General features: G+C 69.1%; 1 protein-coding gene across 1 annotated transcript; it reads left to right on the top strand.

Annotated features, from left to right (window-relative positions):
• The first annotated feature begins 442 nt into the window (after positions 1-442).
• RNPEPL1 (arginyl aminopeptidase like 1) lies at positions 443-10,475 on the top strand. The gene is made up of 11 exons (XM_059053726.2): positions 443-985; positions 4,345-4,485; positions 5,013-5,164; positions 5,682-5,798; positions 5,974-6,209; positions 6,435-6,548; positions 6,937-7,049; positions 7,426-7,534; positions 8,470-8,700; positions 8,773-8,915; positions 9,486-10,475. The coding sequence occupies exons 1-11, from the start codon at positions 458-460 to the stop codon at positions 9,771-9,773; spliced, it is 2,172 nt and encodes a 723-aa protein (XP_058909709.1). The 5' UTR covers positions 443-457; the 3' UTR covers positions 9,774-10,475.
• Positions 10,476-12,036: the final 1,561 nt, after the last annotated feature.

A 12,036-nucleotide genomic window follows, 5' to 3' on the forward strand; every position in this document is an offset into this window, starting at 1 on the left:
CCGCCAGCACAGTGCCCCGGCCACCTGCACACGGCAGCCGCAGCCCCATGCTCCGCACCCGGCTCCCGGCCCCAGCCCTGGCACAGCGCCCCCGGCCCCACGCACAGCGCCCCCGGCTCCCCTGTCGCCCCGCCCCGCACAGCGCCCCGGGCTCACGGTCCTAGCCCCGCTCTCGGCTCCCCGGTCTGCCAGTTCACAGCGCCCCCGCTCACTGCGCCCCCGGCTGCCCGGTCTCCCCGAGCACAGCGCCCCCGGCGGCGGCCGAGCGGAGCCCGAGCGGGGCGGCGCACGGAGCGGGGCCGGGCCGGGCGGCTCCCGGCGCGACTTCCTGTTGTGCCCTCGCCCTGCCGCCGCTGCCGCCGCCGCCGCCGCCGCCGCCGCCGCCGCTGCCGCGCCTCACCCGCTCCCCGTGGCCCGGCGCGGCCGCCGCCCATGGATTTCACCTAGCGCGGCGGCCATGGCGGCGCAGTGCTGCTGCCGCAAGGCGCCCGGCGCCGAGGCCGCGCCCGCGCGTCCGCCGCCCGAGCCGCCGCCCGCCCTGGACGTGGCCTCGGCCTCCAGCGCGCAGCTCTTCCGCCTCCGCCACCTGCAGCTGGGCCTGGAGCTGCGGCCCGAGGCGCGCGAGCTGGCCGGCTGCCTGGTGCTCGAGCTGTGCGCGCGGCGACCCGCGCCCCGCGCGCTCGTGCTCGACGCGCACCCGGCCCTGCGCCTGCATTCGGCCGCCTTCCGCCGCGCCCCCGCCGCCGCCGGCGAGCCACCCTGCGCCTTCGCCTTCGCTACACCCGGGCCGGGTCCCGCGCCGCCGCCCCCGCTGCCCGCCTTCCCCGACGCGCCCGGCGCGGAGCCTGCATGCTGCCCGCTGGCCTTCAGGGTGGACCCTTTCACGGACTACGGCTCCTCGCTCACCGTCACGCTGCCGCCTGAACTGCAGGCGCACCAGCCCTTCCAGGTCATCCTGCGCTACACCTCGACCGACGCCCCCGCCGTGAGTCCCCCCCCCCCCCGCCGGGTGGGCGCTGGGGCGGTGGGCTGGTCGCCGGGTCGTTTCCAGGCGGCTTCTCCCCGCGCTGCCGCCAGGCTAGGGGGACGTTAATGTGGTCTCTGCACCTGAGGCACCTGCGGAGAGATGGGGCCGGCCTGGCACTTCCCCACCTGGCTCCGGAGTCCTGTGCAGGTGCCTGCAGTGCTTCCCAGCTGGTGCCCGGGGAGCCCTTGGGAACCTTGGACCAAGCGTGAGCCTGGGTGCTGGCCCTGGACCGTGGGGACAGGGGACAGCATGCCACCACGGGAAGCCTCTCCTTTCAGGTGTGCAGGGACTGTCCCTTCCTGGGGACAGGGACAGCTTCCGGTGAGCACACGCCAAGCCGTACATCTGAGGGAGCCTGGCACTGAGAAGCAGGCCAGGCAGTGTCAGATGTGGAAGGGCCTCCGTGTGACCTGGCCTTCAGAGGACTGTTCCCTGCAGGTGGCAAGAGGGGCGGACCTGCTGGATGGAGTGGGAGGCGGAGAGGCCCGGGTTGGCTCTAATGCTTTAGGCCCCCTGGGGACTGCCGGGTGCGGCGGCAGGGTTGCCCCGTGTCCACGTAGGCTCTGCAGGGCTTTGGACATGGAGCACCTGCCGCCCCAGGGGCTCAGCAGGAAGGCTGGGTGGCCCAGGCACCCCTCCACCATAGGAGAGCTTTCAGGATGGAGCAGGGCCTTCCGTTCTGGCAGCATGGGGGTTCCTGGGTCTCCGTGTGGACAGCACACTTGTGACACTGCTCCCCCTTCAGACACACACACACACACACACACACACACCATGCACATAGCTCTGAGAGGCCCCAGAAGTTTCCATGTGTCAGTGCCCACGGCGTGTAAATGGATAGGGCGATGCACAGGTAGCGCAGAGGCACCAGGTGAGGAGCCATCGAGGTGACATCTGGACAGGAAGAGCCTAGGGCAGACACACACCTACGGGCTTCCTGCATGATTCCCAGGAGCCCTCAGCTGCCACCTCACCTCCTCTGTGAGCTTCCGTGGGTGTGCTGGCCTGGCCCCTGGCCTGCTGGGTTGGCACCTGCTGGGGTAGCCTGGGTCTGACAGCAGCATGTGTGCCTCCCACCACAGCCACGAGAACAAAGGGGTATGATCCTCCCTGACCTTGGTCTGTGAACTTGGAGCCCACGTGTCTGGTCCACCCAAGACTGGCAGGGTGGTGGGACTAGGGCCCATAACAGGCCACCCTCGCTGGCCTGACCATATCCCCAGCAGCCTGACCATGCGGGCCGGTCCCCAGCACGAGCCAGGGGCTACCTGCAAGAGGGCCGCTGCGGGGGAAGTCTCCTTAAATGCAGGTTCCTGGGTCCCAGCCCCAGCAAGCTCTGTGGCAGGGCCCAGGAGTCTGCATTTTTGAACAGGCTCCCCAGACAGGCCTTCTGAACATCTGGGGCAGCCCTGGGGGTCAGCAGAAAAGGAAGATACCGCTGCAGACTCCTCACCGTGAGAGGACAGAGACATAGCGGCCCAAAGGAAGTTTTGAAGACGCCTGTGAACGCTGACAGTGGTCTGGCTGGGTCTGCAGGAACTGGATAGGCAGCCCTGCCGAGCCTGGGCATCTGCTGAGATCTGGGGTCTGCAGGAGAGGCAGCCCCCTCCTGGGTCTGGGGTTTGTGGGGTAGGGAGCCCTATGTGGGTCTGGGGTCCTCCAGCTCTGTGGTCTCAGCATGGACCACTCCCAGTGGCAAAAGCAGCTGTGGTTACCATCAGCTGTGGATCGCTCAGACCTGTCACTTGCAGGGGGCTGGGGTCCTTCCATAACGGCCCTGGGAGAACCTCCGTGTGCTCGGTCACTGAAGTGGACAAGGAACAGTCCAGTTGGCTTCAATGATCGTGTCGTCCCGGCAGAGGGGGCGTGAGAGCAGATTTGGGGCCCCACAGAATGGCTGCGGTTGGGTTGGGGGAGCTCCCCCAGGCTCCGTGCTGACCTTCCTGGAGACCCTGGAATGTTTGGCCGGAGTTGAGAGGGGGTGTCTTGAAGTGGCCCTAGGGAGGCTGGGGGCAGTGGTGGGCACGAGGGTGCGAGGGAGGGCTCCCTAGTGGGGGTGGGGCCTGGCCTTGGCATCTGGGGGGAGGGTGGCCGAGAGGGCGGCAGTGTCCGGCAGGCGTGGAAGCAGGTAGGCGGCACGGCACAGAAGAGCATCCTCGGCCCCCCGTGGCCTCCCTGGGCCTCCAGCACTGTGCAGTGGAGGCATCTTCCAGGCGGGGGCCATTTCCTTGCGCAGAAGCCCTGAAGGGCATCCTCCCCACTCCTGCCCTGAGCCCACGCCCACCCCCGGCGGCTGCCTTTCCCGAGGACACCGCGTGTGGTGTCAGGTCCTGTGCGGAGGTCCCCGTCCGTCCTGCAGATGAGCGAGGCACCCACCAGTGCTGCCCCGCCCGGGAGGTGGGTGGCTGGGCGCTGGTGGCCGCTGCGGGGTCTGTCCACAGAGCTCCGGCCGTGGCCCCAGCGGCCCTCCTCGGGGCTGCTCCTGTCCCGCCCGTCCTCTCCGGGAGCCCGGCCTGAGCTCCCTGCCCACAGGCCCCGGCCGGGAGCCCTTCTCCCCATGGGGGCGTCCCTCCCTGTGGGGCTGCCCCATTTCCAGGGGTGGCCCTGGGCTCAGGCATACGTGGGGGTCACCAGGAAGCACTGCTTTCCCCACACGTCCACGTTGCCGGCTCCCTTTCCTGGCTGAGACTGGGTTCACTCCTGCCTGTGAGAATTTGGACTCGGGTGCTCTGACCGTCTCAATTTCCCTCTGGCAGCCGGCGTGAGGGGCACAGGCTGAGGGACCCCCTGGGTGCATGGCCTCCCACCTGCAGAGAGGCCAGGCCCCGGCGGCGAAGCACGGGCCACACTCTGTGTCAGCTGCCCTGCCTGCCCAGGGTGGGCAAGCGATGGTGCCCAGGAGCTGCTGTTGGCCCTGGACGAGCCCAGTCAGGCCATCCCCTCCCGGGCCCTTCCTTATTCCCTCCCTCTCTAGCCGCTGCCCCGGCAGCCCTGGGCCTGGAAGCCTGAGCAGGACAGGGGGGTTGGAGCCGCTTGCCAAGGCCTTGCCCTCTCCAGGAAGTCTGCCTAGCTTTCAGGAATCAAGGCTGGGCTGGCAGGGTTGTTCTGGAGTCCCCACGTGCTGCTGTCTGTGCGGCAGGGCCCCCAGGCTCCCCTCATTCCCTGTGTGCCTGGGGGGCCCCCGCCTCACTGGTACAGTGAGGGCCAGCAGCCAGCAGCTCTGGTCTCCAGGAGGCCTCAGCCCACGTGATGGGGAGGGCGTCACTGGCCAGAGCCCGGGGGCCGTCGGCTGATACCCCGCCCCCCGCCCACTGCAGATCTGGTGGCTGGGCCCAGAGCTGACCTACGGCAGTGCCAAGCCCTTCGTCTTCACCCAGGGCCACTCCGTCTGCAACCGTTCCTTCTTCCCGTGCTTCGACACGCCTGCCGTCAAGTGCACCTACTCGGCCGTCGTCAAGGTCAGCGCCCACCAACAGGCCCCACTCCTCACCCCTACCTGCCCGAGCCTGGCCCCAGCTGCCACCGGGACCACTGCTCTAGGAGGAGTCCACCCTCCTCGCTGCACAGGAGGGGGCGGCCTGATAGGGTCGGGGTCCTGGACCCGGGATAAGCCAATAGGACCCTGACGAGGGGAGGGCACAGACGGAGTCGCTGGGTCCCAGGGCTCCTGGCCTGAGCGTGGCAGCACCCCTACGCCCACCCGACTCCCGACTGGGGCAAGAGGTGTGCAGACCAGGGGCGTGGGGTTCCCCGAAGAGTGCGGGGGGGACCCCTGATGGGGCTGAGAGGGTCCCCGACAGTGACATGGCTACCTGATCCAGGTGGCAGGGCTTCCCGTCAGGGACGTGGCGTTCCCTACCGTGGACGCGCGGCTTCTGACCGGGCTGTGGAGTTCCCACTGGGGACACGGGGTGCCCTGACAGGGCGCGGGGCTCCCCATCGAGGACACGGGGTGCCCTGATGGGTGGGGCCTCCTCGAACACAGGCCCCGTCGGGGGTGCAGGTGCTGATGAGCGCCACACAGAGCACCTACGTGGAGGAGGAGGGCGTCTACCGCTTCCACATGGAGCACCCCGTGCCCGCCTACCTCGTGGCCCTCGTGGCCGGGGACCTCCAGCCGGCAGACATCGGGCCCAGGTAGGGCCGCCTCTTGCTTCCTGCAGCTGCTGCCGAGGCCCGGAGCCCAGGCCTCGGGGAGGCCCTACCGTGGGCCGGGTGTGCGGCCCGCGTCTGCGGCTGCCCGGCGGAGGACCCCACGTGCCGTATCGCCGCTCCCCGGGGCCGGCCCTGCCAGCTCCTCTCACTCCCGTGCACCCCCAGACCTGGAGGCTGGGCTTGCGGCCTCCCCGGCGCCCTGCGTAAGCTGGTCCTCCTGCCGGGCCGGGCCGCCGCTGGACACAGCCTCACGCCCGTGCGGGCTCCCTCGACTCAGAGCCAGAAGGAGCCAGCGGCCCCTCGCGTGTGGCCTGGCCCCCACTGTGGGAAGGGCCTGCGCGGTGGCAGTGAGTGAGACAGGGCGGCGGGCAGCAGCTGGGCGGTGGACCAGGCCAGACTAGGTGTAGGTGGCGTTTGGGCCCAGAAGCAGAGGGAAGGCCTAGTGGGGTGAGAGGGATGGGGGCTGGTCGGCCCCCACCCACCCTCTCCGCTGTGACAGGAGCCGCGTGTGGGCCGAGCCGTGTCTCCTGCCCACGGCCACCAGCAAGCTGTCAGGCGCGGTGGAGCAGTGGCTGAGCGCGGCCGAGCGCCTCTACGGGCCCTACCTGTGGGGCAGGTACGTCCTGGAGCACCTGGGAGCCTGGCTGGCTGCAGGAGGGCTCGAGGGCAAGTCCCCACCCTACCGAGAAGCAACAGGAGCCCACGTTGGGGGGCCTTGTCTGACCTCCTGGGAAGGAAGCGATGCTCACTGCCCCGGCCCCCGCCCTCTCACGGTCCCCCCCCCCGGGCAGGTATGACATCGTCTTCCTGCCCCCCTCCTTCCCCATTGTGGCCATGGAGAACCCCTGCCTCACCTTCATCATCTCCTCCATCCTGGAGAGTGACGAGTTCCTGATCATCGACGTCATCCACGAGGTGGCCCACAGCTGGTTCGGCAACGCTGTCACCAACGCCACATGGGAGGAGATGTGGCTGAGTGAGGGCCTGGCCACCTACGCGCAGCGCCGCATCACCACCGAGACCTACGGTACCGCCCGGGCGGAGGAGGGGCAGCGGGGGCGCCGCTGTGGCCTTGTGCAGGCCGGGCTGCCAGGGCCATCTGGGCACCGTGTGAGGGGCTGGGAGCCCAGCCCGGCCCCCGGGGTGCGGTCCCCCTGCCGTGCATGTGTCCAGCCGGGTGGCCAGGGGTCATCTCCACGCGGCTCAGGGCAGGCAGCAGCAAAGGCAGCAGCCTCGCACCTGCCCCGTCCAGGTGCTGCTTTCACCTGCCTGGAGACAGCCTTCCGCCTGGACGCCCTGCACAGGCAGATGAAGCTCCTCGGCGAGGACAGCCCCGTCAGCAAGCTGCAGGTCAAGCTGGAGCCAGGTACCCGTTCCCACCGGCCCCGCTCCGGGCCCTGGACACGGCATCCCGCGGGGCCCTCTTGCCCACCCCAGGCTAACTCTGGCCGGGCGTCCCTGCCCCCACCGTGGCGTCCCTGCAGAGGCCAGGTCAGGGGCGCCCTCAGCCTGCCACTGCCTCTCACGGGCTCTGAGCACCCGTCACCGTGGTTTGTGGACCGAGGTCTGCACCGAGGCCCCCGGGGAGGGCGGGCCCCATCTCCGCACTCCTGGGACATCAAGATGTGAGGGACAGCGGCCTTCGGCGCCTCCCGCTCCACACAGCCCCTGACCGCCATCCTGCCCCCGTCCCTCGGGACCTGGGGGTGTGTGTGTCAGGGCACTGCCCAGAGCCATGGGCGTTCCCCTTGCAGGGGTGAACCCCAGCCACCTGATGAACCTGTTCACTTACGAGAAGGGCTACTGCTTCGTGTACTACCTGTCCCAGCTCTGCGGGGATCCCCAGCGCTTTGACAACTTCCTCCGAGTGAGCAGCCCCCTCCCCGAGACAGGCCCCCGTGCCCCCCTCATCTCTGCCCCAACTCCCAGGGCTGCCCTTCTCTCCTGGTGCTGGGGACGGAGTGGCGGGGGCCTGTGGCTGGGACACGACCTTCTCTCCGGGCAGTGCCTGGGGTGCTTCCTCCTCTCCGTCCCTCCCTCCCTCCCAGTTTTGACCACTTGGCAGGCCCCACGTGGCAGCAGTGGGTGCGTCCGCGCCGCCCTGGGCCCTGCACACCGCTCTGTGCAGACGCCTCGGTGCGCGGCCCTTTCCGCCGTGCGGGCCCCGGCTGCGGGACGGGTGGTGGGATGGTGATGGTGTGCCCAGCCCCCAGGCCTGCCGAGCCCTGCCCCTGCCCCAGCAGGCCTACGTGGAGAAGTACAAGTTCACCAGCGTGGTAGCCCAGGACCTGCTGGACTCCTTCCTGACCTTCTTCCCGGAGCTGAAGGAGCAGAGCGTAGACTGCCGAGCAGGTGAGGCCCACCGCCCGCCGCGGGCGTGCAACCGGCCAGCCCTGGGCCCGCCAGGGAGGCGGTGGGGGTGTGGGCTCCACCGCACGAGATGCCCCCTCTGCCTGGAAGAAACTCCCTCGGGTTCATCCGTCCTTCCTGCAGCCACCCTCGCTGGACAGTGTGGGCCTCGGGCTGGACACCATAGGAGCAGAGAGGAGGGTGTGCTTCCCAGCACGCAGGTGGCACTTAGGCCAGGCAGACCTGATTAAGCAGTCCCAGAAAGAGGTACCCGGAAACTGTGCAAAGGGCCTGGGCCAGGATCTGCGAGACGGAGAGAGGTTTGCCTGAGAGCTAGCTGAAGGCAGCTGGCCTGCTTGTGAGGCTCGTGGGGCTGTCCCTGGTCCAAGGGCTTGGGGGCCAGAGAAGACACTGGAGGGTCTGACGTCTAGGGAGAAGCCAGGGCTTGCTATAGGGCAGTGAGGTGTGGCTGGGAGGTGTGGGTAGGGGGACCCTGTGTCGGGGAAGGTTCGGTAAGTGCTCCAAGGGCTTTGGGGAGCGGGCGATGGGCAGGAGCTGCCCCCACAGCTGCCCAGCTCCAGGGCTTTAAAGCAGGGACATCCTTTCCCCATAGTGGCGCCCCCTACCCCCTCGTGGGGCAGAGCCTGTCCCGCCACCTCCCCTCCGTGGGTGGACAGTGCCTCGTTGTCTGCTATCCAGGAGAGGCGTGGAGGGGCCAGGGGTCCTTCAGTCACCAGCTCGAGCCTCTGTGTGCCCCTTCGCCGAAGCCACCCCAGTGGTTTGGAGTGGCAGGGGCTAGAGGTGACCCCGGCCTCCCCAGACGGCCCCGGCCCTCGGGGCTCCCAGGCCCCGGAACAGTCACACCCAGGCACACCCTCAGGGTCTGGGGTCTCCTGGGCAGGCCTGCTCGGGACCCCAGGGTGGCGTCTCCCCTGCAGGGCTGGAGTTTGAGCGCTGGCTGAATGCCACGGGCCCCCCGCTGGCCGAGCCAGACCTGTCTCAGGGATCCAGCCTGACCCGGCCCGTGGAGGCCCTCTTCCAGCTGTGGACCGCGGAGCCCCTGGACCAGGCAGCCGCCTCCGCCAGCACCATCGACATCTCCAAGTGGAGGACCTTCCAGACGGCGCTTTTCCTGGACCGGCTCCTGGACGGGTCCCCGCTGCCCCAGGGTGAGTCATGCAGCCACCGGGGTGGTGGGGGAGGGGAGGGGCCGGCTGGCCTGACCTGCCCGTGGCCGGCAGAGGTGGTGATGAGCCTGTCCAAGTGCTACTCCTCCCTGCTGGACTCGATGAACGCCGAGATCCGCATCCGCTGGCTGCAGATCGTTGTCCGAAACGACTACTACCCCGATCTCCACAGGGTCCGGCGCTTCCTTGAGAGCCAGGTACAGCCACCAGTGGGGGCCCCTCCCTCCCCCTCCCCCTCCCCCTCCCCTCCCCCCTCCCCCTCCCCCTCCCCTCCCCTCCCCCTCCCCTCCACTCCCCCTCCCCCTCCCCCTCCCCCTCCCCCTCCCCTCCCCCCCACTGCCCCCACCCCCTCAGACTGGGCATCCCAGAGAATGGGGTGGGGAAGACGTGGCGTCGGGGCTGGCAGTGGGGGGCAGAGCACAGAACCCGCCGGGCCTTGGGGAGGCGGTGCCCAAGGGCCAGGCTGGGAACAGTCTGGGGTGGGGGTCTGGGCCCACTGGGCCCTGGGCATGGACAGCCGGGGCATCTGAGCTCCTCAGAGGTCCTAGGGCCCCAGGCCTGCAGGGGCCCGGCCTCCCCACTCCCCAGACCTGTCCCCCGGCAGTGCCCCCCTAGCCCGAGGTCCCTGGAGAAGGGGCCTCTACAGAGGCCTGCAGTGGTGGAGGTGAGGACAGCGGGGCCCGCCCTGCGGCGGTGTGAGTGCAGCCCTGGGGCCCGTGGGCGGGAGGGGCCGGGGAGCGGCCAGCGTGACAAGCGGCCGCCCGCAGATGTCCCGCATGTACACCATCCCGCTGTATGAGGACCTCTGCACCGGCGCCCTCAAGTCCTTCGCCCTGGAGGTCTTCTACCAGACACAGGGCCGGCTGCACCCCAACTTGCGCCGGACCATCCAGCAGATCCTGTCCCAGGGCCTGGGCCCCGGCACAGAGCCCAGCGTGGAACAAGGCAGGGCCGGAGCGGACTCGGAGGCGGACGCGGACGCACCAGCCCTGCTGCTCGGGGACGAGGCCCCCGGCAGCGCCATCTCTCTCAGGGATGTCAACGTGTCTGCCTAGCTCTGACTTCTCGACACCGCGATTGTGCCTTCTGGGCCCCGGCCCACCGTGACCGCGCCTCAGCCTGGCCGGGAGCTCTGCCGGGCCCACGCACCCCTCCTGCAGGCTCTCTGGGGGCCCCCCCAGGGCCGGCCAAGGCCAGGGGACCTGGTCCCCGCAGCCCTCTTGCACTGCAGGCCTGGAGCGGCCAGCACACGCCACATCCTCCCGTCTCAACACTGACTGCCAGGCGCTGCCCCTGGGTCGATTGCGACCGCCACACCGTGCCTTACGTCTGCCGGGGGCTCAGGCCACGCTGTCCCCCCAGCGTGCTTTCTCCCCGCGGACCCCGCACCCCAACCCCGGGGATGGCAGCCTCGGTTGGCCTCCGGCAGAGGACGCAGACATGCCCTCCGTGGGGGGGGCAAGGGACACCGAGGAGAGGCTGGATGTCCCTGGGGAGGGGCCCCCCGGAAAGCCTTAGCTCCTCAGGGAACACGGGATCCCAGGCCCCAGGGGGAGTGGGACGGGACAGTCTGTCTTGGGGCTGCCTGGGGCCACTGCAGCAATAACACACAGGGAGGGGCAGGCGGCGCTGGTGCTCTTTCTAGGCCCACCCTGCTGGAAGAGGCCTGGGGAACCCAGCGCTTAGAGCCGGGCCCCCCGGGGACCACTGTGCAGGGTCACCGTGATTGTCCCATTAAACCTCCACTCTGCAAACTACCTCCTGGCCTGTTGTCCCAGCTGCTTCACACTCACCCAGCTGCCGTGGGGCGGGGTCCTGAGCTGGTCACCGCCAGACACGCGGGCTCCCGGACAGAGGCCGGAGGGGCTGGGTAAGGCTGAGCCTCTTCTCTGCCCCCGGCCCCCACGACCGTCCCGCTCTGCCCTCGGAAGCCCTGAGCCGGCCCGGCAGCCCTGGGGGTCTGAGGACCAGTGGCATCCTCCCCCCTCGCCAGCCCCGCCCCGGACCCCCAAACACCAAAGCCAGGAGGCCACTTGTCACCACCCTTGCTGTGGGCCTTTCTCAGCAGTGGTCCCCCCATTCCAAACTGGAGTAAAGGAAGAGGTGAGTGTGACTTTGGGGGATGGAGGAGGAGGCAGGTCTGCAAGCCCAGGTGCGGTCGAGGCTGCAGGTACTGGTGGGGCTTGGAAGAGGAAGTGAGGTTGGGCACCCCACTTGGGGCATCGCCACGAAGGATGGCTGAGCTGTGGGCGCTGGGGTTGATGCAGCCACCACGACAAAGGGCAGCGATCGGGCCCCGCTCCTCCCGGTTGCCCGCGGGGTTGGGCTCACGGAGCAGCACACCTCTGGTTGTGGGTCTCCCGCCAGGATTACACGCCCTGACCCACTGGCCGGACCCACTCACAGAGCGCCCCCCTCTACCCAAGGGGCCAGGGCGTGGGAGGGCCACAAATGGTGGGCCAGCAACCCTGGCCCTGCCACAACCGGCCACCGGGTCACCAGATGTCCCACTGACTCTGCTTCCCGCACTCGAGATCCAACCCCTCCACCGCACCCCCCTGTCCCAGCCAGGAGGTGACCTGGCCCCATCCAGTCACGGCCCGAGGTCTCGGGGGCCTGTCCCAGCACCAGGGCCAGGTGGGGCTCCACTCGGCCCAGCCACTCGTGAGCTGGAAGGCCAGTCACCCGCCGCGGGGAACAGGGACAGGGCGGCAGCAGCAGCGACACCCTTGCAGAGGGAGAAACACGGGGGGCCGGCAGCCCCCACCCCGTAGCGGTGTTAGAGGCCCGCCAGGGACCCCATCCTGGGCCAGGCTTCCCCAGTCCTGGGTTCCCCGTGGCCCTTGGCTGTGCCCTGGGAAGGGTCCGTCCTCCTGTCTAACTGGCCACGCCTGATCATGGCATTGGCCAAGCCCTCTTTGGGGGCTGAACTGCTTCCTCGGCCTCTTCCCCACCAAGGCCATTTTCAAGTCTCTAGTCACAGACTTTTTAGTCCCAGCCTCCTTGTTTCTTTGGCAGGGCAACTCCCCAAAGCACTGTGGTCCCCCAAGGTCCTGACGTGGCCTCTGTGGGCGTGCAGCCACATGCGAGGCGCGTGCTTCTCTCCACCCCCAGCCTCGCCCGACTTTGCAAGGCTCGGAAGCAAGCACCGGAGTGACAGCCACACCTCGGTGGTGTCCTTGCCACACTGTCCTGCCCTCTGGGATGAGCAGGTGGCCTCCCAACCCCATGAGTCCCTGCATTCCTGCCCTTCTCCATTCCTTTTCCTCCCAGCTTGCGAGCTGGGAAGGCTTTTTCAGCCTCTCTCTTCCTTGTGGT

Source organism: Kogia breviceps, chromosome 2 (assembly GCF_026419965.1).
Source record: "Kogia breviceps isolate mKogBre1 chromosome 2, mKogBre1 haplotype 1, whole genome shotgun sequence".
NCBI classification, from domain to species: domain Eukaryota; kingdom Metazoa; phylum Chordata; class Mammalia; order Artiodactyla; family Physeteridae; genus Kogia; species Kogia breviceps.